General features: G+C 42.0%; 1 protein-coding gene across 1 annotated transcript; it reads left to right on the forward strand.

Moving 5' to 3' along the window:
- Positions 1-7,296: 7,296 nt before the first annotated feature.
- Positions 7,297-24,246, forward strand: xirp2b (xin actin binding repeat containing 2b). The gene is made up of 8 exons (XM_066641333.1): positions 7,297-7,353; positions 8,203-8,331; positions 10,558-10,629; positions 11,243-11,300; positions 11,436-11,530; positions 11,955-21,363; positions 23,647-23,777; positions 24,109-24,246. Exons 1-7 carry the CDS (start codon positions 7,297-7,299, stop codon positions 23,736-23,738), a joined length of 9,912 nt encoding a protein of 3,303 aa, XP_066497430.1. The 3' UTR covers positions 23,739-23,777; positions 24,109-24,246.
- Positions 24,247-26,524: the final 2,278 nt, after the last annotated feature.

Here is a 26,524-nt window from a genome sequence, read left to right on the forward strand (position 1 = left end):
AATCAAGATGCATTGCAAGATGGAATTGTTTTATAACCCCATCTTGGCATCCTGGAGTAAAACTGCATTGACTCAGGAGGTGCAGAGAGACTCCCATGACCTACATAAAGTTCTAATTTGTGGAGGCTATAAAAACTGTACAGTGCTATTGGTATGTAAATGGATAATGGTGCAATTTTTGTTTTAGTTATGTCCTACAGTTCTTGGATTAAAAATAAACTACGCTATATTTAAAATGCTATACCACAAGGATTTCCTTCTGTGAATTGTACTGGAATCACAGCTTCTTTTATACATAGCCTTTCATTTTAGAGCACAGAAATGAACAGGATTACTTCACAAATTACAACTTTTAAAGCTGTAGCAAAACAACCTCGACCAAAATGAACCGCAACAGAAGAAAAACAAAAATAGCTTACAGACATAAAAATAAAAAAACAAGACCAGTTCATGAACACTCTCCAGGATCTAGGCCCTGATGTGTCAGAGACCATAAAGAGAAAAATACACCAGTGTGACCTCAGAGGGTTCACAAGACATCAAGTCTGCACTTGCAAAGGCTCAGGAAGAGAAAGATAAAATTACAGACTACTTCTAAAGTCCACGACAAAGGGAATCCCTGCATGTCGGTGTTATGACTATGGGTCACTGATTACAGTCATTGATTACACAAAATAAACTGCCACCAAGTAGTAAACATGACATTTTCATTTCTATATTTACTCACGTTCATTTGAAGCAGGATTCATTCATTCATTCATTATCTGTAACCGCTTATCCAATTCAGGGTTGCGGTGGGTCCAGAGCCTACCTGGAATCATTGGGCGCAAGACAGGAATACACCCTGGAGGGGGCGCCAGTCCTTCACAGGGCAACACACTCACACCTACGAACACTTTTGAGTCGCCAATCCACCTACCAACGTGTGTTTTTGGACTGTGGGAGGAAACCGGAGCACCCGGAGGAAACCCACGCGGACACAGGGAGAACACACCAACTCCTCACAGACAATCACCCGGAGCGGGAATCGAACCCACAACCTCCAGGAGCTGTGTGACTGCGACACTACCTGCTGCGCCACCGTGCCACCCTTGAAGCAGGATTGTATCTGTAAAACATACTACAATTCAATGCCGTACATTTGCTCTTGACATTGGTAGAGACCAATGAATCTTTTTCTTTTTTCATTTTCGACCGTGATAAAACGGCAATGTAAGAGAAATAACAATTGGCAGTTTATTGTGCATGTTATTTATAGCTACAGATGGTTTTAGCCTGCTGTTATAATGGGCTCATTCCATTAGCGAACTTGACTTTAAGTGACTTACATGTTTCTTTGAAAAATAGCTCCTTATGTCCACCTTCTTCATTTTTGCTTCCATCTTCACTGCTTTTGACACCCATGTGTCAACCACAATGCACTTGAGTCTTGAACAGTAATTCTCACTTATGACTGGAGAGCTTTCCTTCCAGTTTTGGAGCTGCTAACAACCAAACTACAGAGACGTTTGTTATTTATTATGTGTGCACAGAGGGGTGTTCTCTCCCTCCTACCCTCAAAGCTCTCCACCAACTCAACTTACAGATCTTGTATTAATTATTCATTCAGAGTATTTATTTTGAATTTACTTTGCACCACCATTACTCATCACTTGAGTGTCAGCAGGAAGTGTTTACAATTTTCATATATACTACAGAGTGACAGGAAGTAAGAAAGACTGATTTTATTGATGCACCAGACTAAATCAGGGTACAGTACAATACAGTATGTATGTGTACAAATGTGTAACATATAATTATAATTTAAAATTCAAGCATCCTCCAACTACTTTGCCTTTTCATGATGTCAATGCCTGTATAGTATTAACAACGACACCTCAAAAGCGTGCATCAGTTTGTTCTTTTCCTGGGGATAACATTGTATCCAAATGTAGGTATGAGTTTTGGTTTCAATGTAGATGTTAGTGTATTAATACTTAACGTTTTTAAAAAAATAACATTTGTCTTTTACATACAATGACAAAAGCTTCAATAAAAAAGGCTGTACACCTTTAACAGTCGTGTTCAGTTTCACGGTGTCTCTTGTCCCTAGCTATCTGCATGAGAAAGAGCACTCCCACAATCATTTCCTTTCCTCTGAGGAACACAGGTAGCAGGTGTTCGGAGGTGGCAGTGGAATGTACTCAGGTGGCGGGATTTTGGACGGCCTTGCTCTGAGACTTTCCGGATGATGTGGAGTGGGAAGACGGCAGGCTTATTTCTGAGCACAGGTGACAGCCTGGCTTGGGAAGCAGCGAGGTGGTGTCATTTACCTCCATGCGAGACTACTATATCCTGCTGCATTACTGGCTAACCCATGTAGCCTCGTCTCTCCTTTGGGGCAAGGACGCCCTGCTGAGAGTAAAAGCACAACCAAATCTGTTTCTCTCTCTCTCAGCCTCAGGTGTCTCTGCCGCACCATTTGTTCCCCCTCTAGCTCTGCTCTGTGGCTACAGTGACCCAGTTTAAAGACCCTCAACCCACTCCTCTTTTAAGCTTGTTCCACAGAGTGGTGTCCCATGCGCTGCGTTTCAATGTCTGGTTAGTTATTAAGCTGTATTTTGGGCAAAGCAGCTTTATATTTTTGTGTTGAAACAGAGACGGGGAACATAAAAGAACTCTTCAGTTGTATCCAGACTCTCTGCTCTGTTAACAGAGTGAGCAAAGCAGTAACCAGACATGCTGGAGTAGCAATTTGTAGTACAGAAGAAGGTGAAGAGGCCGAAATAAAGGATATAGTCTGTGTTTGTGAGATAGGGCATGATTGGATGAAACACTGATCGACTCATAACAGGTCTTTACCTCTTGCAGGGAGAACTGATAATGACAGAGGCCTTCGCTCTATTTACAAATCCTTCTCCAGCCTGATGGATAATGTTCATAGTACAAAACTTCGACCTGTTTTGGTTTTCTGAAGTTCTGAAAGCTGGGCCCTGAGACAGTTCTGTGTGTTCCTAGCATTACATTATCTGTAATGACAAAGTAAAGCATGATGATTTATTAGAGAAAGGGAGTGCCTAGGTCTCAGGAAGCCCAGTGAGGTGAATTTCTGTAACTGAACATGGAAGGCATGATGGCCTCTAAAAAAAGCCTTGGTGGCAGTACGTGGGATTGGGAGGGCAGGGGCGCGGAGGGTTTGGAAATAAAACCAGCTGTCCCTCAGCTCTGCAGTTAATATAGTGAAGCTGCTGGAGGAGCTGGTCTCCACCACCACAGCAGGACGTTCAGGACTGCTGACACGTCAGGCGACCTGCAGGCCAGGCCAAGCACTACTGGCCCAATCTGTGGAGTTCTATCACATCTTATATTCCTCCATTAGAGCTAGTGCTGCACATATTTGGTGAGTTGGGCTCTTCTGAATGAATGATGCCTTTGTGTTCGGTGTTGTAATAGGCAATTACGGGAGCACCATTTTAGGGTGGCAAAGACAGGTAGCACATTGTTGTAGCTGCTTAAAGTAGAAGTCATGTTGTTAAGCAAGTGTTTACTGACTGGAGTGCTTCTGTGTGCTGGAAGGTCAGCCATGAGCTCATGTATTGCACGCTCATTCATTTTCTAGGCTTGGGGAGATTGGTAAAGTTTGGTAGATAAATGGAAAGCTTGCTGATGGTGCACTACTGACATGCGTTTAATGGAATAGGCCTTGATCATTTCCCATTCTTCCTTGCAGTGATACTCTATCAATATTATGTTTTACTTCATTAAACATTTGATTAGTTTGGCTTTTTATGGCGTTGTCATATAGCTATGATGGTCACATTTCTGAATCTTATCTATCCTAATTTCTGTTCATGCTGTTCAGATTATGCTAGCCTTGGATTAAATTAAAGTGAAGGAAATTCTCCACTGAATAGCCTTTCAGTCTAGCACTAGATCTGAATCTGTCAGCGGGAATGTAGTCCATCATGTTTTTACAAGCCACAGATACTTTAATATTAAGAGGTTGTCAGATGAAATGTTCGGGCCATGTGAACAGCAAGGCTTTCTTGAAAACCCTGGCAAGGTTTTTGGTGTAGTAGGAGTATTAAAGTTCTCTCATTTTTTTTGTTCTATCAGTGACCTGTCCATTATGCGATTCATAAACTATAGCAATACGTTGCAATACTCCAGCATCAGCATATTCTCGGTAATAATGTTCACTTTGTTAAAAGTCATCTTTCACTGTCACAGTGCATAACCCTATGAACTGATATTTTGGCCCCATAAACTATAAGCATACTGTGATGTCTGTGTCTTGGCTTTCCGCTAACATAAGTGGTATTTAATTAGTGATATTTAAAACCAAATGACCCAGAGTTAACCAGCAGACTTTCAGTTTCAACCTCTGTTGGGCTCGCTGTGTTTCTCCCTTAGAAATCTGACTCTTTAGGCCATAGCGGTTTATAATAAGGTTGGTTTATTTTTGCAGGTACTTGGCGCCTAGATTACTTCACTTTCCTGTCATGTGAGCTCTGATCTGAACATAACTCGTCACAGGATAGCCCAGAACCATTGACTCCTTTCAACCCTTTTTTCAGGTCACATGTAGGTCACCGTGGACCACCATGAACATCAATGTACACTGCAAACAACTACAAATGTCCATCAATGTCTAGAATATACGTTATCCATGTATTTGCCAAAAGTATCGACTGTAAAGATGCAGAGAAGCATTTAAAGCTGAAACCATGCTTATTTCAGGGCAGGCTATGACCTAGGCTCATTCCTCTTGACAGCTTGATTGGTTTACACTAACATGCCCCCCATTCCAGTGGGGCTAAAATAGGGTCAGAGACGTTTCTGGACCAGGGTCGCCATATTCTACCAACAAGACCCCCTACCACATATCATGTGATACTGCCACTGCATGGTCTGTATTTAAGAGTTGTGTGCTATTTTCAAAGCCTCTTCAAGCCCTTATTTATGTCATGCAGAGTGAGTGTGATGTAACCCATTTGCAATTGCTGTTCAGGACTCCAGTAATCTTTCAAAAGAAAATATGAATAACAAAACAATACCACACAAAGCAGCGTCCCAGCATGTCCTGGAATTGGAAGCGTTTACATGCATTGTTATTTTGATGTCACTTCAGAATGGAGATCAACGGATCTTTTAATGGAGCTCATTGTGTAAAGTCCAGTGCTAGTGTTGTGCATTAGTTCTGATCTTCAGGCCATGAGAGTTGAAGCCTGGCTTTGTTTTGAAGGATTCTGATGGTGCAAGTAATGCAATGTTTCTGATAAGGTTGTTAAAGGTTTTGCTCAGACGTTGCTAGCATGCTGCCGTGGCTAGTGCAGGCATAACTCGCCCTGTGATGCGTAGGAAATTGGAATGTAATTGGATTAGTTCTGACTGAAATGCTTATAGACGATACCCATAGTCTTTAGTTCCCGATAGGCATTTTGAACAATATGTGTGTAGATATAAACACAAGATAGGGTTTGTTTAAAGCTGCCTCTTAAGGGATAAAGAAATCCTGTGGCGACTTAATTAATAATCCTGGAGCAACCTAATTACGCATTGCTTTTAACATGTCATTAATTATGGTTTAGTGTCAATGGGATATTTTCATTAATTGCTGTTCTAGAAAGTGTTTTTGCACACTTCCTGTTGTCAAACCTGCTGTCCTTTTTCTCTCTGCAAATGAGAGCAGCCCTGTCTAAAATAGAGAAATATTCGTTTTTTCGCATCCATGCCACAGTGATTTATTTTAATTAGGCTTGTTATTTCTTGTTATGGTTGTTGACTATTCTATTTTAGGGCATGGCTGAGTCCTTTCAAGATTTCTAGTATTATTCAAGAGAGGAAAAAAAGCATTGTCTGAGGACTGGAACATGTTTACACAGCTGAACACGGACTCTGTACCAAAATAAACAGCGCCATTACGTTGAGCAATGAGAATAGAATGACATGAAGTGTAGAATGGTGCCCTGTTTTATAGCCATGACAGATCACAAACAAATGTTGTTTATTGACACCTTAATTACTCTGTAAGTCAGGGCAGTTGGCTCATGATATTACTCACATTAGCACAAATGAGGCATTTTCTTTTTGCTCTGTGCATCTATGAAAGAGCAAACATAAACAGACAGACTGGCGGGGCTCAGATGCAGTGTTCACTCTCCTCAGGTAATGAGAATGCTCTAGTGTGTAGGTGTGTGTGTGTGTGTGTGTGTGTTCATTCACATAGGTATGAAATGTCCGTGCTGCCAGCAGCTCATTATCGTAACAGTGTTTTACGATAGGCGGTGAAACATAAATCCATATTGCAGCATGTTTAATTGGGCTGCCAGCGAGACGTGCATGTGTAATTGATTTGAATGATGCTCTGGTAAAAAGGGACTGTCTTGATTCATTGAAGTTCTTTTCAATCTGGCACCGTCCTGTACGAATGCCTCGGTTTCTATGTATAGACAGGATAGAGTAACAGAGTGACTTCATGCTCTAACAACGCAGAGGTAGCAGGTGATCCTGTAAGACACGGCTAGCTAACAGTCTGCTGTCTGATCTAGTTTTAGCTTCTGCACCCTGTGGTGTACGGTGAAAAATGACTGGGCCTTTGCCCAGGTAAACATGCATGTGCTTTACCTCGCCCCCCAAAATATGACCTTTGATAAATGCATAACATAAGGATATCATCCAGCGTCCTTGTCTCTAAGAATATGAGCTCCTTCTATGGTCCGTAGCTATATTTTATAAAGCAGCTTCTGTTTTTGATGGGGGCTTATGTAATTTTTTTCTGCTTACACAGTGCAGGATGTTATGTAACTGTATTGTGGGTTCATTAGCGGGCTGTTACTTGTAAAGGAATGAATCTTTCCATTCTTTAAAAAAAAAATAAATAATAACATAATTAAAGTTATAATGAGCCTGTTAATTAAATATCATTATAATCACTATTTATCGGATCTGTGGACCATCTGCGGTCCCATTATTCCTAAAAACATATACACTGTGGAAAATTGAGGGTTGATCTTTTCAAAGCCCTGCAGTAGGCTGATATTTCAGAAGTGAGATTTCATCACCATTAAGCTCAGTGCAGTGCAGCGAGGAGAGAAGCAGGACCTCTAGAGCAAATTTATAAAAAACAACATTTAATGTCTTAATTCCATAATGTTGGTTGTCCCGGGGTGTCCTATTTCCATTACACTGTGTTGCTGTTTGTTATTATGTACAGCTGCGGGCAGTGTGGTGGTGCTACCCAGGCCTGGTACTCGTGAGGAGGAAGAGCAGCAGGGGAGCAGGCCTCGCTCTGAAGCTATCCCTCTGAAAAACCGCATGGCCATGTACCAGGCTGCAGTCTCCAACCAGGATGCAACAGGCTTCTCTAGCGGGGTATGTCAGCTAATATCAACACAAACACTGTGTGTGTGTGTGTCAGAACATAGGTCTGAGGAAACTGTGTACTGTATCAGGTACATTTTAATTTCCAGCCTAAAATGCATACAAAATAATAGTCCAGCAAAACTGCATAGTGGACTACATGTGGACTAGAAGACAACTGCAAATATATATACCATTCATAGAATGTACTACAGTATAATGTATAGCTACAGTACACTACATTACTACATTACTAATGCCCAAGGTGCTTCTTTACATATACTACAGTAGAATGTATAGCTACAATGGAAACTGGAGTGTTTTAGAGAGAGAGAGCGCGAGAGAGAGCGAGTCTATTGCCTCTGTTATGACTTGCCTGTGACATTCATGAAACAGAAGCTCTGGTGCAGATCTAAAGACTGAAGGCCGCAGTCCTAGGTCTGGCAAAGGACAGGGTGTATGTGGGGCATGATGTCATTGTTGTGGTTGGGGCTGAAGGCTTTGTCATGCTATGTCATGAGTGTTGACCTGTATGAGTTCCAAACCTACACAGAAAGCTAACACCCACTCGCTCTCTCACTCCTCCACTCCCCTGAGAAGTCACTCAAAATACTTTAGCTGGCCTTACATGCTGCCTCTGCCCTCTACAGGATAGTCTTTGCAGTGATCCCCTTCATTCTCTCTATCAGTTCCTGTACTGTACTGACACCAGAGTGTGATTTGTGTGTGTGTGTGTGTGTGTGTGTGTGCGTGTGTGTGTGGAAAGAAGGATTACGCAAGGAGAATTAATGTGTTCACATTCACGCCTGCTTTAAATGTTCAGTCTAATTCGTTTTAACTTTCTCTCCCTCTCTTCATTAGGTCCTGGAGGAAGCTGAGATTTGCTCCCTGCCTGGAGGACTGGCCAGCATTCGGAGACAGTTCGAGAGTGAAGCGTTTTCTTCCACGCACACGGCCACTCAGTCCCATTACACACAAAGATCAGTGCAGGTTTGACAAATTTTGTAATATTTTAAAAGAATGCCACTAGACTGGACAGGCTATTTGCAAACATAGAAAAATATGTCACTGATATTAGCTCAATTTAACCCAAGTGAACAAAGCCTGGGCAACACAGTGGCGCAGCAGGTAGTGTTGCAGTCACACAGCTCCCGCTTTGGGTGACTGTCTGTGCAGAGTGTGTTCTGACTGTGTCTGTGTGGGTTTCCTCTGGATGCTCCGGTTTCTTCCCACAGTCCAAAAACACCTTTGTAGGTGGATTCAAAAGTGTCCATAGGTGTGAGTGAATGTGTGAGCGTGTCGCCCTCTGAAGGACTGGCGCACACCGCAGCCCTGAACTTGATAAACGGTTACAGACAATGAACAAATGAATAAACAAAGCCTAATTCAGGGGCTCCCAGTCCTGGAGACTTAAAGAAACACTGTGTCATACTTTTACTTCAAAATGACAGCTTCACTGACCTGTAATAGAGAGAATAGAGCCTCAGTCATTGCTACTCTGGCCTCAGCACTGCAGAACCGGCACTGTGTAACTTTTGGAGGAGGGTAGAAAACCAACCCCCTCCCCATTGATGTCAATCCAACGCTGTAAACATTCATTACTCTAGGGGAACCCCCACGAGCCAAAAACCCAAATCTTACCTAGTGTTTCTTTAACAGGATGCAGATCTTGTTATTTTTGTCTCATTGAGCATGCCTGATTCCACACATTACATAATTCACAAGCGTCTGGCTGGCTGGGTCAGGTGCATAAAGACAGGGAAAACATGCAGAGCACGCTGTCACCAGGAATCCCTTCCCTAATTTAAACCACAGTAGTATTTCAGTGGAATGAAGTCTCTTTAGAATATTGTACCACCACAGTGCACCACAAAGCCACATTTCTGTACGTCTTTAGTATTCATAAACGCTAAGTGCATGCACGCCAGCACCTGCACGAATACCAGATGACTAGCAGTGAGTGAAAGAATGGAAAAGCAGATTCATCTCAGCCAAAGCCTGTATAATCCTAGCCTGCCAATCCAAATCCAATCCAGCCCATCCATCCATACCAGTGCCTCTCTCTGCATGCCTCGTTCCCCCTGCAGAGACCGATGCAGCCGCGGAGAAAAGATGAGGCTGAATACTGAACGAGAGAGGAGGGCTGGAGAGCTGCATTCACTTCCATTATTTTACAAACCCAACAACGGGAGCTAAAGTGTTCTGGGATTTCGGCTCGGAATGTGGGGATTTCTTCAGCTTGTGTTGTTTGCCTTGGTCTGTGTGTAAAGAGTGTATACTTCCGTGCATATGGTATTCCATAGACTTTATGAGCTTATCTGATTAGATAATTGAAAGAATCTCTAAGCCTGGAAACACATTGCTGTGAAATTGTAATTAAAATAACCTCTTAAAAAACTTGACACAAGTAATACAAGTGTTCTGTGACCAGCTGTGCGGACTTATGTGAGTAATAATAGAGTACAGCGTGATTTCACTGCAGTGGGCCTCTGATTATTAAAGCGGGCTCTCTACTGTTCTTGATGACGCACACAATTTGAAAATTAATTAATGTTACTCGAAATGATAGCGTATGAGTTGAGGGAAGTATCTGGTGAGTGGAGTGTTGTAGAGAGAGAGAGAATAACAGATTGAGCATATTACAAGTGAACTGATAATGACTTTTAATGGATGATTCCTATTCTGATTTCTCTGCAGTGAAACTGGCCATAGGCTGACTTTTACTGTTTTTATTTTATTTAATTTATTTAATTTTTTTTATTTATTTTTACCAGAGCTCACACTTTGTGGGCTGAATGAACACAAAATACATTTCCTGTGCTTCCTGCCAAAGTTGCAGCATAAATGTATTATTTGCTATTTAATGAGACTGACTGGCACTTTACAATCACAACTGAATGTGGAGTAAGTGTCAGCAGGTTATTTGTCACAGTGAAACATCCAAACAGGCCAAACTTTAGTAAAGGTGTAGCGTAAGTATTGCCTGTGTCATATTATGTACATCGTAAAACTGCAAAAAACGAACAGGGAAAAATAATATAAATAATAATTTGACCTGTTGCCAAGCATGTGTTTGGAGCAAACATGTTGGTTCCTTTATTCAGTTTGTGCGATCTAGTCTAGTGAGTGTGTGTATGTTTGTGGTAATGCAAGTAACATATATGCCATTGCATTTTCCTCACCTCAGTTAATTTCTCCATGTCTTCCATTGCACAGGAAGTTTCAAACTCATCGGAGATGTCAGTGAGGAGTGGAATCAGAAGAAGAGAAGCCCAACAGGATGAAAGGGTACAGATGCCCTCAGCCAGCCCTTTTAATGACTAACCCACACAGGCAGCATAATGAAGCTACACAGGCAATCACAGAGCTCTAATTTACATTTCTGAGGCTCTGAAGGAGCTGTAATGTAATTTATTTTTTTCTATCTTCTGTCCAATCACGGTACATGAAAGTATTATCTAATGTCTGAGATGGATTTATACTCTTGTCACAGTCTACTCTTAATCTTTCAGACTCCTAAGGGACTCTTTTGAGACGTAAGGTTACATCTGGTTAAACATAATGTATGGTTTAAATGCCCAAGGTGCTTCTTTGCTAGCTTTGCATTACCCTCTCCTTAACACGCCTCGCCACAAGGAGATTTACTGATTTCCTAGCAAACTTTACAAAGCACCTATCCAGTTTTGTGAAGCAGTAAAACCATTTGTAATGAAAGCGAGACCCGAGGGGGCATATTTCAAAGCTTTAACAGCCGAAGTGAAAAACTACTTTGTATTTTAAAAAGTTTTAAGGATCTAGAGGAAGGGCAGTTTGTGGGTCATTTGCCTGGGCTTTCTATTTGAAAGTGTTTTGTGTTTCAACAGTTTAAGCAAAATGGTTGAAATGATGCCTTGTTTGTCAGGTTTCACATGATATGAGTATTCACCACGGAGTGGCCTCAAGCATGGAGAACCATCACAGTGGTGAGATTATCAATCTATCATTTATAGACTCATTTCACTGGCCTTGATTTTTAGTTGCACTGCAGTACTTTGCATGTTAATTTTTCTCATGCAAAACTGAAGGTTTTAAATTTATCATCAAAATGATTGCAGAAGAAGATGAATACTACCCAAAACTCTCAGCAAGGGAACTGGCACAGCACTTTGAGAGAACTATTGAGGAAGCTGCACCTAGTAAGAAAATTAAGGTAATGATGATTTGTGGTGACTAACGTGCGTTTTTGATATTGCATAACTATATAGTTCAGGCTGATTCAGTGCTTACAGAGAATATATTTAGCTATTGTGCTGTATAGCAGCCTCTTTCAGGGCCATGAGTATGATACATCTAATAGTTCTGTGTGTAGAAGTGTACTTGTTACCAACCCTCATGACACTGGCAGTCTCCTTTAGCTCAGTTTTCTTCCATTGCATATTCCTGTGTGTAACTCTATATCTACTGTGAGAGTCAAGATTTTTTTCTGAAAAGGATTTTGAAATATGCAGATGAGCTTTAAACACAGTAAAAAGTGCTGTCCTTTTTAAAGTTGATTGACATATCTTATCAAACTTTGGAGATCGATTTTGAGCTCTTTTGAATGATACGAACACGTTTTCTTTCCCAAAAATAAGATTGAACATGACAGCACCCGTTCACAGTGGGCTCCAGATGTAAACGTTTCCCACCAAGATTTCAGGGTTGAGATATCTGGCACATCAAAAGATTTCACTGGAGCAGAAGTAGAGCGCTCGGAATGTATAATTGCTACTGATGAGGAGGACTTGGATTATCTGCCTCCTCCGCCGCCGGACCTTCTGGAGGAACCTTGTGAGTTCACAGGTTTCCTTGAACCCTCTGAACAGCCCCACCCTATAAATCCTACCTTCCACAAAGATCAGTATTTTAAACAGAGAGAACTCCTGGAACTAAAGCGTTTGTGCAAGCACATTCACCCCGATGTCAGGAAAGACTTGGAGCGAGATTTCTACAATGAGGCTAATGAGATGGATGGGGATGAGGAGGTGGTGGGGGATGTACAGGAGGTTGCATACCATTTTGAGCACAGCGGGAACAGCCCTAACAGAAGCCCGGAAAGGGAATATCTGGAATGGGATGAGATCCTGAGAGGGGAAGTGCAGTCCATGCGTTGGATGTTTGAGAACAAACCTCTGGACTGCATTAAGGACTCCTCAGACGGTGATGAGGACAGCAGAAAGATACTTCAACAGGAAATCGTAGCTGGGGGGGATGTGAGAAACACTGCTTTGAAGTTTGAGACCCAACCAATGGCCATGTTGGGGACAGAGAGTAGTTACTCTGCAAAGAAGCGCTCTTATAATGAAATAGGCAAGAAAGATGTCCGCTTGGCAGCTTGGTTGTTTGAAACTAAGCCGATGGACTCTCTGAATAAGATGCATGGTGACGATGAGCAAACTAAGGAGGTCGTCTTCACACAGGAGGCAACCAGGGGTAATGTGAAATCGATGCGGTACATGTTTGAAAACCAAGAAATGGATTCTGTAGGTGACACTGAAACGATGGATGAAAAGCACCTTCTGAGTTTGAAGTCTGTCATGGAAGAGATCAAAGCTGATGTGAAGATAATCGTCTGGATGTTTGAGACTCAGTGTATGTGTGTGTTGCGGGAGCACTCGGGTGAAATAGTGGAAATTACTTCTGTCCGCAGAGAGGAGACAGAGAAAGGTGACGTCAAAACGTCGCGCTGGCTTTTTGAGACGCAGCCCCTTGACAGGGTTAACAAAGACCTGTCTCAGGTTAGACTCATCTCTAGTATTTCCATGGAAGACAATCAGCAAGGCGATGTGAAACGGGGAAGATGGCTGTTTGAGACAAAACGGTTGGACTCTATAAATGAGCAGTGGGAACGAGAAGAGAGGCTACAAAAAGAAGAGATCATTGGTGCAGATGTTCGCAAACACTGCATGGTGTTCGAGACCCAGCCCATGGACACACTGAAGGACGACTCAAACGCCAGGCCGGTCACCACTGAGGAGATCATCGGGGGTGACGTACAATCTGTGAGACATCTGTTTGAAACAGCACCCACCGATGAACTGAAAGAACTGCCAGAAGTGGGAAAACTGAAAAGATGGGTGGCACCAGAGGAAGAGAGGGGAGATGTAAGACACCAGAAATGGGCATTTGAAAAACAGCAACTAGAGAGTAGTCAGAATGTGGATGATGAAATGGACAGGCTGAAGAAAACAGTGACTTCTGACCAAGAGAAGGGGGATGTTAGACACCAAACGTGGCTATTCGAGAACCAGAAACTCCAAGATATTGGAGAGGAAAAGAGAGAAATGATAAAAATGGTCCACACTGAACAAACAGAAGAAGAGAAGTACAAAGGTGATGTGCGCAGGAATTGCTGGGTGTTTGAGACTCAGCCCATGGACACATTAAAGGATGATTCAAATGCCAGACCTGTCAGCACAGAGGAAATTATTGGAGGAGACGTTCAATCTGCCAGACACTTTTTTGAAGCTGCTCCAAAAGATGAGTTGAAGGAGCTTGCAGAGGTGGGGAAGCTTAAAAGAAGGGTGACAGCTGAGGAGGAGAAGGGAGATGTTCGACATCAGAAGTGGGTGTTTGAGAGACAGCCTCTGGAGCAAATCGGTGACGAGGAAAAGAAAATAATGAGAACAGTGAATGTGGAGGATATCGAAAAAGTGGATGTAACAAATTACAAGCAAATCTTTGAGATGTACGACCTTAGCAAGTATGATGAAAGTCAAAAGATTCAAGTTGAAGGCGTGACCAAAGGCTCTGTGAAATCAAACAAAGATCTTTTTGAAGTGACACCACTGTACGCCATGCAGGATAGCTCAGGCCACTATCATGAAGTGAAAACTGTGCGACGCGAGGAGATCGTGAAAGGAGACGTCAAAAGCTGTAAATGGATGTTTGAGACCCGCCCGATTGACCAGTTTGATGAAAGCGTAACCAAATTCCAAATCATTAAGGGCATCACTCAGCAACAGGTTGAAGCGGGTGATGTCAAAACCGCAAAGTGGCTTTTTGAGACCCAGCCGCTCGATGCCATCAAATACTTCAGCAACATTGAGGATGAAGAGTGTGTTACTAAAGAGACAACCGAAGTAGTAAAAGGTGATGTTAAGACCTGTAAATGGCTATTTGAGACCAAGCCTATGGATGTTCTCTATGAAAAGGCTGAGTCAAAGAATGAAAATGAAACTAGTGAGGTCCATAAAGGTGATGTGCAAACTTGCACCTGGCTCTTTGAAACCCAGGCCCTCGATACCATCAGAGATGAGTCAGAAACGGTATTGAAAGCGTGCACCGTAAAACAGGAAGACATTCAGGGAAAAGACGTGAGCATGGCTCGCTTCCTCTTCGAGACGGAGAACCTCGACAACATAAATGGGGAGGAGGAACAAGTTTTCAAGCGAGTGACTGAGATAGATATCCAGTCTGGAGACGTGTCTCGGATGAAATATATTTTCGAGACTCAGTCCTCTGATGCCATGACCTCAACCTCTGAGGAATTCATGCGCCAGCTGAAGACAGCTCAGGCTGAGGATATTCAGAAAGGAAATGTGGGAAACTGCAAATGGCTCTTTGAAAACCAGCCCATAGACGAGATCCGAGAGAATCCACACGAGCTGAAGGGGGCACGCACAGTGACAGAGGTTCAGGGAGGTGACGTGGACAAGGGGCGTTTCATTTTTGAGACCTATACATTAGATCAAATTCAGGACGTCTCTTCTGAGTCAGACATGAAGAAACTGCAGAAAATTGTCTGTGAGGAAGAGGAGAAAGGAGACGTTAAAAATTATGCCATGATGTTTGAAACTCAGCCGCTTTACGCCATCCAAGATAAAGAGGGGCATTACCATGAAGTTACGACGCTTACTAAAGAAGAGATGCAGAAAGGTGATGTGGTGGGTGCACGCTGGTTGTTTGAAACCAAGCCTCTTGACTCCATTAGAGACACTGATGAGGTTTACCTTATTAAAGCTGTTACTGAAGAGGACATGGTAAAAGGTGATGTCAGATCTGCAAGGTGGAAGTTTGAAACCCAGCCTCTTGACAAGATTGCTGATGACACCATAGACTCCTTTAAAACTGTTGAAGACATAAGGGGGGGAGATGTCAAGGCGAGTAAACAGCGTTTTGAATCGGACTCAGTGTCACAGAAGTTAGTTCGCACCGTAAGCATGAGTGAGATTCATAAAGGAGACGTTAGGGCGGCTAAATGGATGTTTGAGACTCGCACTATCGATCAGATCCATGGTGAAAATTCGGAGGACGAGATGGATACAGTTGTCATGCAAGAACAAGTCAAGGGAGATGTGAAACAGTCGGTGTGGTTGTTCGAGAAAAATCCACTTGATCATATCCAAGAGAACAGGGAAAGCAGGGAAGTTGCCCGTGAAGAAATACCCAAAGCAGATGTGAAAACAACAACCTGGCTTTTTGAAACTACTGCATTACCTGACTTCAATGAGAGCAACGTTGACAAACCTGAAATTATTGGTAAAAGTATAAAAGACACCTTAGAGGAGTTATACAGTCAGAGAATGGTGGAATCCAAAGGCATTATTATAGAGACAGATGAGGTTGGTGATGTGTGCATGGCTAAGTACAACCTGATGAATAAAGAGGCTCCTGAGATTCAGAAAGAAGAAATAATCAAAGGGGACTTGCAAAACATTATGATGAACCTCCTTAATAAACGAGAGGCAAACGAGAAAGGGATCATTATAGAAGCGCAGGAGAGAGGCAATATCAATAGTACAGTACAACAGCTGTTCAACCAGCAGACTGGCACCAACGTGAAGAAAGAAGAAATAGTTTGTGGTGACATTCAAGAAGCGATAAACAATCTTCTGAAAGAGGAGAGCACACGTAAGCATGGCGTACTCATTCAGGAGGACGAGAAAGGAGATATTCGCTTGACTGTGTATTCTCTTTTCAACAAACAAGAGGGGCCCACTGTCGAAAAAGAGGAGGTAGTCAAAGGCAATGTTCAAGGTTGTCTGCAAAAACTTCACAACCCAGGTGCTGAAGAGCTTGTTAAAATTAAGGTGGATGACACCGAAAAAGGAAACGTGAGCTTTTATTCAACCTGCATTGAGTCAGGAGCTCTTGATTACCTTAAGCAGCTCCAGGTAGAGCCAGAGGAGGCTGAAACAAGTAAGCTCCAAAAAGAGGAAGTTGTGTGTGGCGATATTAAAGGAACAAAAATGAGCCTTACAAGTAATCAAGCTCAAATTTGTCGCCTGGTGGACAGTGAAGAGATAGTGCCCGGTGACGTTCACAGTGCAGTCAAGGTTTTCATGACAGAGCCCATTGTTTCATTTGAACATGTTCAGAAAGAGGAAATAGTGGGAGGTGATTTAAGAGCCACTCTCAGCTCACTGACACAGTCCATAAATCAGTCAGTCATTCTGGAGAAAGAGGAGGTTGTAAAAGGTGACATCCCTACTGCCCTCAAATCACTGGAGGAAGCCCAAAAGCTGTCTAAAGAGGTGGAAAAGCCTGAAATAGTCCCTGGTGACATCAAAGGAGCGCTAAAATCTCTGAAAGACTCTGCTACCACCAAAATTGATATTGTTACTGAAGATTTAGTTCCAGGTGACATCAAAGGTACATTAAAATCTCTGGAGGAAGCCAAGCAAGCAATGAGAGAGGTGGAGAAAGAAGAGATCGTGAAGGGAAACATTCATACAGCTTTGCAGAGTCTGCAAGAGGCTTCTAATGAGAAAAAGGTTTACCAGCAAGATATCGAGATCCAGGGAGATGTCAGAGGAACAATTCAGCTCTTACTGGATTCTCCTACATCTCCCAGAATGCAGCGCAGGGCCAGCACCGAGGGTGATGTGAAGCTATCAATAAAAGCGCTGTATGACACACAAGAACACGTTCAGGCAGAAAAGGAGGAGGTGATAAAAGGGGATGTCAAAGGAACAATAAAATGCTTGCTAGAAACAGCACAACGCTCAAGCCCAAAGATCCCCAGGAGAGAGCCCATAAGAAAGGTTAAGGTCCCCAAAGGTAAAACCCCATCTCCTTCACAGCAAGAAACCCAAACACAGAAACCTGCCGCCGCATCGAAAAATCTCTCCAAAAGCAGTGAGTCACAGAGAAATGTTCAGAAGCTTGTGACCGCTAAGTCAATGCAAAGCGAAGAACAGGCAATGGCTCAAACTACATTAGACACACAGACATCAAAGACCACTGTGCTAGAACACAATACCATAGTCCAGACTCATGGGGTTAAAACTTTAAAAACAGAATTCCGCAACCTCAAAACAAACAGAAAAGGCATAATCAGACTAGAAAAAGCCAAAGACAGACAGCAGGAGGTTTGCTTACCACCCCCACCGACCACTCCGCCACTGCCGGTGTCTGATTACCCCCTCCCTCCCTCTCCTCCTCTAGATTATGATAGTCTCTCATTCCCTACTCCTCCTCCTCCTCTGTTAAGAGGCGATAATGACCTTCCTCCACCACCCACTCCTCCCCCTCCAGCTCTCAGTGACCCAATGAAGCCAGATCTTGATCATTTACCTCCACCACCTACTCCTCCTCCCACCTGTGAAACTGAACAAGAGTTCCTTCCCCCACCTCCCTCTCAGCAGGAGCTAGACCTCATGCCTTGTACAGCACCAGCAAAACCTACCAAACTAACAGTGAAACCAGTCAAAGCCCCAGTTCTGTGTAAAGTTCCGAAGCTGGAGCCAGTCCCACAGTTTGAAAAGATGGATATTCAAGCCCAAACATGTACGCAAGTGAGTACAAGCAGTGAAAAGGAGGGGAAAATCAGCAAAGTACAGCCACAGTATACCATTTCATCAGTCTCCTCCACTGTGCTCTCATCGGAGGTTCATTCAGCCACTTCAGCGACGCCACCCGGGTCTCCACGTCCCCCTAAGAAGGTTTTTGTTCCCGTAAGTTTGACCCCACCAGCCTCTCCTCCACCAAGCAAATCCCCAATAAGTAAATTCAGAACGCCATTAATAAAAGCAGAGCAGAAATACAGAGAGGGGAGAGGGGAGAGCTGCACACCACCCAGCTCCCCTGCCTTTGAAATTCACATGCATGAGTCAGTCAGCTCAGCTCTTGAAATGCTTTCCTCAGAAGGCAAGAGACCAGCACAGTCTGAGCAGGCCATATCATTTGATTTCACTCAAGAAAAAACTGTGACCAAAGCCAAATCAGACACAGAATCATATGATTCATCCAAGCATGCCTCTCTCTCAGATGTTCCCCCAAGCAAGTCTTTGATCTCCACCACAAATGAGAAATCTCCTACGGAATCTGCCATTATTTCCCCAGCTAAACAGCACATTATCTCTAATCAGACATCCCAAGCTACTTCAGTTCAGCTGCAGACCTCTGCCAGCACGTCTAAAAAGAAGAAAAAGTGCCGGTCCATGACAACCAGTATTCAACAGGTGACTTCTACCTCTGTTAAACAGTCACAGATGGTTGTTAGCACTACTGCACAGGTGTCTGCCAGTGTAACAGGGAAGCAGTGTGTCAGCGAAGCAAAAGATCAGAAATCTGTATCGGAAAATGTCACTCTGAGAAATGAATCAGAGATGGAAGTCATAAAGAAACACATTACAAATGTCCAAGGGACTGAGGCAAGTACAAAAAGCGATGTTTCTGCAACCAAAGACCAAAGAAAAAGTTCGCCTGTTCAGACCAAACCAGCAAAGGGGAATACAGACTGCAAAATAAAGGACTCTGAGCTGAAAAATGAGAAGTCAGAAAGAAAGAAAGGCAGCAAGAGCTGCAAAGATGAGAGCAAAGAAAAAAAGCCTGCCGATCAAGCTCAAGTTGTGAAAAGTCCACAGGAGAATGTCCAGGTGAGAGAAAGCAGTGATAGAAAACTCAGTGAGACGGAGATTAAGGTGGAAAAACAGGCCAAGCAAAAGCATGCTGAGGATGCCCCTGCCACACCGAAGAAGAAAAGGAGAGCTAAATCCAAGAAAGATAAAGAAGCAGTTCATCAAGTTCAGGTGCAAACACAAAATAATAGCCCTGCTGCTTCACCTGCCTCCCCCTCAGAGGCAAAATGTCCAGCCTTAACATCTAATCAGAAAAAAGAGGTAATCGCTGTGGTGCAGACACACGAAACAATCCAGGAGGAGCACAAAGAGGTCATCGTAGAGAGCAAAGTCCAGCAGAGCTCGCAGACACAGTGTGCCACTGCGAAATCTCAAAAGCAGGTCAAGGCTTCTTCTAAAAAGAAAGAGGTAGAGGACAACCGGGAGAAACTGGACAAATCAAAAGATGATGTTCCGATAAAAAAGTCAGAGATGCCAGCACAAAAGGAGCATGCCAAGACCCCAGCAGGGAGCACAGAGACATCACAAAGATACGCAGAAGCTCAGAAGTTGCTGTTTCGTATTACAGAGGCGCTGGAAGCTGAAGGAAAAATGGACGCAGAGTCTGTGAAGACTTTGCTCAGTGAAATCCCAGAGTGGCTTGTTGAGCCACAGGAAAGGAACGATTTGGAAGAAATAGGAGATGAACCTAACATGCAGAAACTCAAAGAAATTGTTGCTTGTGTACAACATCTCATTCAAGTCAAATTAATGCCCCTAGAAGGGAATGCTACAGCTGTTGAAAAGCATGAATGTGAGGCTACATCTGAAAAAGAAGCTGCAGGCAGAGCTACACAAAGAATTTCAAAGATCACCATTGGCTCCAAAAAGGTTGAAACTCAAAAGAAAGTAGTGGAGGAGAAAAAAGCCACTCACAAAAGCCGCAAACAGCAAGAAAAGAGCTTAAAACCTGCTGACCCCAGAGCACCATCACCTTTGTTAAGAATGCGCTCACCCTCACCCACATTCATCATTATCGAATCCACAAGAAGAACTGATTCACCACACAGAGTAGCGCCATCTCCTCCACCAATGCCACCCACTCCCCCGCCTCGCAGATCTGAAACACCCACGTCTCGCTTAAGTAGAGCCTCTCCATCACCCACTGTAGCCAGAGCTGAAAGTCTTACAAGGCTCAGAGAAGCATCAGCTAAACTCTCGCGTGGGGCCTCACCTGATGCTGTGCCCCATTCTGTGCCCGTTACAGGCAAGAAATCTGAGATTGTAGAAACTCCAGCTTCATTTCATCGGCAGATCAAAATTGATTCAAAACCCCTTGAAGGCTCACAGGTTTTGGAGAATTTTAATGATACAGAATGCCCAGATGTAGCTGGGTCAGGAGGGGTAACAACATCAGTTGCAGACAAGCAAGAACGCTTTGAAGAGTCTGAGGTAAATAACACATTTGTACAAAAACATCCAACTAAAATCCTTGGGAATTCAGATCTAGCCACAGAGGAAGCTGTGGCTGATGTACACGAGGAAAAGGACCTGCCCAAGGCTGACATGTCTGGACTGGTCACGAATTTCGAGACACCAGAGAAAGAGGTTTACACTGGGAAAGAGTCTGTCAATATCGCGGAAAGGTTTGGCAGTGAAACTAAAGACCTGCAGCCAGCCGCAGAGAAGAAAGCAAGTCAACAAGAGGATATGGCTGCTTTCAACATCAAGGTTATTAAAAATGTTTTTGAAATGGTTGAGCAAAGTTCTTCTAGCAAAGAACAAAAAAACAAACAGGAGGAGCAGGTGTCAAGAGTGAGTGAAATTGCATCTGAATGTTCAAAGCGCGAGCCTCAGCACACAACTCCCCGGCCTGACTCCCCGCAGACCTCCCCTCTCCCTCTTCACACAGAAGTAAAACTAGAGAAGTCGGTGGACCCAACCGGCTTTTCAGAGACACAGACCGTCACAGAACATTTCTCCACCGTCGATGAATTTGGCACAAAAATAAGTGGAACAAGAAGCACCACGACCGTATCTAAGCATTCGGAGAGTGATGTGACGCAACATGCTCCATTCTCTTATGCTGATGCTGTAAAGAAAAAGGCCTCAGAGGTGAGGGTTTCACCTGAGGCTTCTGCTGAAGAACTGCTGAAGAATTTCCACAAGACATGGACTGAAAGTGAGAATGTCTTTAAAAGCCTGGGATACAATATCTCAGGTGAGAGAACTTAAGTAGCTACTAAGCCAAAAAAGAACTTGCTGTGACTGGTAGACATGCTTGTATTGTTTGATGGGACTGGAGACTAACTGCAAACCCAAGCAGAAGGATTGCTTTTTTCTACCATAGAATGGTGGCTAAGCCCATTCACATTGTCTGTGCACCAGAAGTTGCATTGTTTTATTGTTTCGAGAGTGGAAGTGATGCATTTGTGTTTTAAAGTCTTGTTTAAGCATTTGTTTGTTTTACATGTGCTAACAGTTTGAATGAATGCAGGAAACTGAAATTAACTGGCAGTTTGTAACCTGTGAAAATATATTCACTTAGTAGTTAATTTACCCTTAGTATTAATATTATCTAATTGCCTGAATGGCGTTTTCCTGTACTTGATTTTCTGGTAGGAGTACTTTCAGACTGTTGAAATAACATCTAACAAACATTTATTCCTGTGTTTTGAAAACTCTTTTGCATGCAATAGTACAGCTCTTTGGCTTGTGCAATGTTTTTATTGTTTATATTCAGAGAATTGCATGTTTTTTGTCCCCATGTAGTATGGATAAATTACAAAGTTTAAGATTTTCATCTTAAGTTTCATATATTTTTAATATTATCAAACGTTTGGTATGTTTTTTAATTTTGGCTTCGTGCTGGTTACGTATAATAGATGCTCTTAGGCACAGTTTGGGTGTCTTCATATATATATATATATATATATATATATATATATACACACATACTTATACATTTGATAAGCTACATGATCACCTTTCCATTGGAAAAAATTTGGCTTTCAAGATGGCGGCCATGTTCCAGACATAGCCTTAAAGATAGGCCCCTCACCCATAACTTGCGGTATTCAGATGAAAGGCTGTGTTGTGACTTTTGACTCACCCTGTATGTATATATACAGTTGTTATTTGTGGCAAGACATAGTACAGATCAAAATTAGAGAACTTCATTTTTCTGAATTTCAAAGTCACTGCTCATAATAATTTATAATATTCCTAACATGAAAGGTTATAGCTGAAACGTATTTCATTATATTAAAAAAACAAAAAAGATTTCTGTACAACAAAAATAAAAGCTGAAGAATATCTATGATAAAAATTAGAGAACACTTTTGTATTCTTCTCCCTGCTGCTAATTTCTTAAATTATGGGACAAACTCTTTGTATCTGGCAAAATTTATCATCATTTTGTGAGATGGTGAGCTGCTCCAAGGTGAGTGAAACCCTGAGATGAAGGCTACGAAAAGACCTGTTCAGTCATCATAATAGAAGTCTGTCATTTTAAAAGCATTATTTCCACACTCCTACATCCTAACAATGACACTAATTCATCTCTAGTAAATGCTGGTTGTCCAACGTAAGAGCACAAGAGAACAGCATGATATGAAGACTCTAAATGGGAAGTCATTTCAACACTGCAGCTGGAACTGCTGCCAGTTCATAGGTGAATTGGCAAGTTCTCTCTCGGCATACAGTGTCTTGCCATCAGAGAATTTAGACTGAAATCCCACTTCGCAATAACCAAGCCTCTCATCAAAAGGCTAAAGTAACCTTTGCTGGGGAGCATGTTGCCAGGCCAAAGGAGAACTGATCCTGGTTCATGTTCACGATGAGAGCAGGTTTAATTTAGTGGGAGCAGATGGGAAGTATTTTGTACAGAATCACCTCATGGAAAGACTTTGGAAAACCAAAATTGTCCTTTTGGGTTGAAGGAGCATTTATTCATCGTGGTTTAGAGGTTGATTTCTTCAAGAGTTGGGCCTCTTATATAGCAACTTGGCAAAGTTAATTCTAATGTTTATCTCAACCTTCTTTGGCAACACGTTTCCTTCCCTGCAAACATTTTTCAGTGTTCAATGTTTATTCAAGACAGTGCCCCTCATCCCACTGCAGAATGGGCAAAGCACTTCTTGGAGCTGGTAACACTGAAATAATTAATCAAACTGGTGATTTACTGCTGGAGCAGATGTGCTGAAGTCATTCAAAGCTAGAGTCTCTACCCTATTAAATAATTCAGCAGTTAAGGAGAAATAACTTAGGAGGTTTTTTTATATAGTTATATATTATCTTAATTAGCGTATGAAATAGGCCTCACCTACATTTATTCTATTCTTATTAGGAAATGTTTTATTTTTCTCTGTTTTCTTAACAGCTAGTTTGGAATGAACAAGGAATTTTCCTTAAAATTTAGGAAAATCAGAGTTCTTCTCTAATTTTGATCTCTGTATTACATAATAAAGTAAAATGAATGCATAAGATTCAATGTCTTTCTCAGATTCGAGTTCCGAAGTCGGAGCTATGCACAGTGTGTCAGAAGAGAGTGTACCCAGTGGAAGGCCTGATAGCAGACAAAAAGAAATTCCATAAATCCTGTTTCTCCTGTGAACACTGCAACAATAAATTAAGGTATGTTATATGATGTCATAATTATTTTTTCATCTTAGTATACAACTATAGAAAGCTGTTTTATTAAGAGGGGGTTCATCAAAATACGCATCCGTGCATTTCCATGAGAACAATCTAGGCGCATAACAAATGTGTTGTAACACCTACCCAACAAATGTGATGTTATCAGCAAATCCCTAAGCTATAATTACTGTGGGGAACATAATCATTGCATGGCACTAGAGTGATGTTTTGAAACAGAATAAGCTGTAATATAAATGATTAGACGTGACGTGATATCAAATTTTAGATACTTTTTTACTTTCAAATAATCAAACCATTTATTCAACAGCCTTGGCAACTATGTCTCTCTCCATGGACACTTATACTGCTCACCCCATTATAAACAGCTCTTCAGATCTAAAGGGAATTTTGGTGAAGGATTTGGACACCGATCTCAGAAAGAGCCGCTGAATGCCAGGAATCTAAGAAGTGCGGAAGGACTTGACTGGAGATATTCTCTTTCACAAAGCAGTGTCAGTTCTGTATCCGATATGTTTGAAAAAGAAGCATCCAAGTCGATTGAGAAACTTGATCAAGCCCCTAAAACCCTAAACAAAATGTCTACGATGTGGCCCCCCAAAACTGACTCCCCAAACAAGCCCTTTACTATGGACCAGGATATAAAATTAGTGAAACCAGCTTGGCCTCCGAACAGTGAATCTTCAAAGTCTCAAAATCACCAGCAACGGAATGTATCTCAGAGGACCACACTTTATGAATAAGATGGTACTGCTACAGAGTGCCTGGGACACAGGGATATCACATGTAGGGTATGTTTTGAAGTATCCACATAGTCCTTTCCTGTACATTAATGTTCAACCACTCACTGCACTCACACAGGTGGGGTTTCCTTAAAAATATTACCAACAGAGCCTAAAGACACCATGTCTAACAGAAAGTGATGGGTGGAGGGGTCTAAAACCCATGTACATTTGGCTGAGGATCAGTTGAACTGCGGTTGAAGTCCAGAAAGAAATAACACTCTCCTGTACCTTAAGTATTGATGGGCTATTGAAAACGAATTATCAATCATATGCGTCTGACCTCACTAATGTACTCACTGCGGTGTTCCAGTACTATGTGTAAGGCCTTCTAAAGAAAGAGTAGACTGCTACAGCAGAAAAGTGATGAGGTGAATGCTGGATTCATCTAAAAACCTTTGGATATGTATTGTATGTCAGCATGTGCAGGGGGTGTCAGGATGTCCTGAGGAACTTGAGTCCTTGTCGGTATTGTAGAAAAAAAGATGATTATGATGAAGAAGAGTGCTGAAACATGATGATCTTCTCTCTGGAGAATCTGAGAAAGTAACAAGAGGAAGACGGCAGATATGGACATGGAAGGAAACTGGAAAAAAATGAATGAGGATTATGGAAAACGACAGATGGCAAAGCAGGTGCTGAGGGTTTGTGTGTTGAGCAATTGTGTTGAGAAGGAAATAAATAAAATGTAGAAAGACGTGAGATAATGAAAGACCACATAGGAAGACGACAAACAAGTGATAACATCTTAATCCAGAGTGTGCACTATTAGATTCAACAGGCAAGCAATGTGGAGAAAATTAAAATGACTTGCTTGATCAGGTGAAGGTTTAGCGGAAAATTACGTATGAAAACAAGGTGCCATATTCAAAGGTCTGTCATAGGGTTTGCTTAGGCTCTTTCATTCGACCCTACTGATTCAGAGAGCTGGAAAAATGTCTGTAATTCTTTGGTAGAACTGATTTTTGTGGAATATTTTAAGTGTTCATGGAGAGAGGAGAACAAAAACACAAATTCAAGCAAACATTTCAAAATTGTCTCCATTTATTTTTGTACTCTTTATATGATATTTTACCCTGGATCTTTCTGCATATCATTTTTACTTTTACCTTTTCAAGCACCTGGAGTGCAGTGTAGAGAAGGAATAAACTCAGCTCATTCTTATCATGTGTATATTTCATTTCTAATTGGTATTAAACATTGTTTGGGGCATTGGTGTCCTGATCTCAACAGAAAATATTGTGCAATGGACAGTGTATTTTTAGAGTAGTCTTCTAGGATTTGTACAATGGAGTTCCTGATCATTTAATCAGGTCTGGTTCAGATATGTCTTGCTAATTTGTTGGATGACAAATAATAAATGGCTCTTATTTTCAGTGCCTACGTTGTATTCTTTCCTAAGACATTTTTGAATGGGGTTGTCATATGGTAATTCCCAGTTACGTCATTTTGAGCACAACATTTCACAATCATTTAAAGATTCTGAATACAACAGATTTACATTTTAGTAACATTTATTGATACATCTTTTTACAAATCATCATAGGAACACACTACACAAATATAATCATTTGAATTTAATGCAATCCTCAGAATTGATCTAATTCCTGTAGGGAAGAAACAGACTAAAATTGTGATTAACAAAACACAGTGTCTTTGGTGTGAAGAACTGAATAGCACCCCCTTGTGGAGCAGTTGCTACGCAGTCCATAGTGGCGAAAGGTGCTCCCTGTGTAACAATTACTAGTCTGTGTATATGTGTGTGGGTGAATGTGTTTTATACTCAGTATAAAAATATAAATCAGTAATAAGGTATATGTAATCATTGCTATTTGTAGGGCACTGGCAGGATCTTTTACACATTGAATGTTTTTTAATCACTAAGCAGTAACTGATACAGTATTTTACATACAACAGTAGTGATATCTGGAGTAACCAGTCAAT

Source organism: Hoplias malabaricus, chromosome 12 (assembly GCF_029633855.1).
Source record: "Hoplias malabaricus isolate fHopMal1 chromosome 12, fHopMal1.hap1, whole genome shotgun sequence".
In the NCBI taxonomy this organism is placed as follows: domain Eukaryota; kingdom Metazoa; phylum Chordata; class Actinopteri; order Characiformes; family Erythrinidae; genus Hoplias; species Hoplias malabaricus.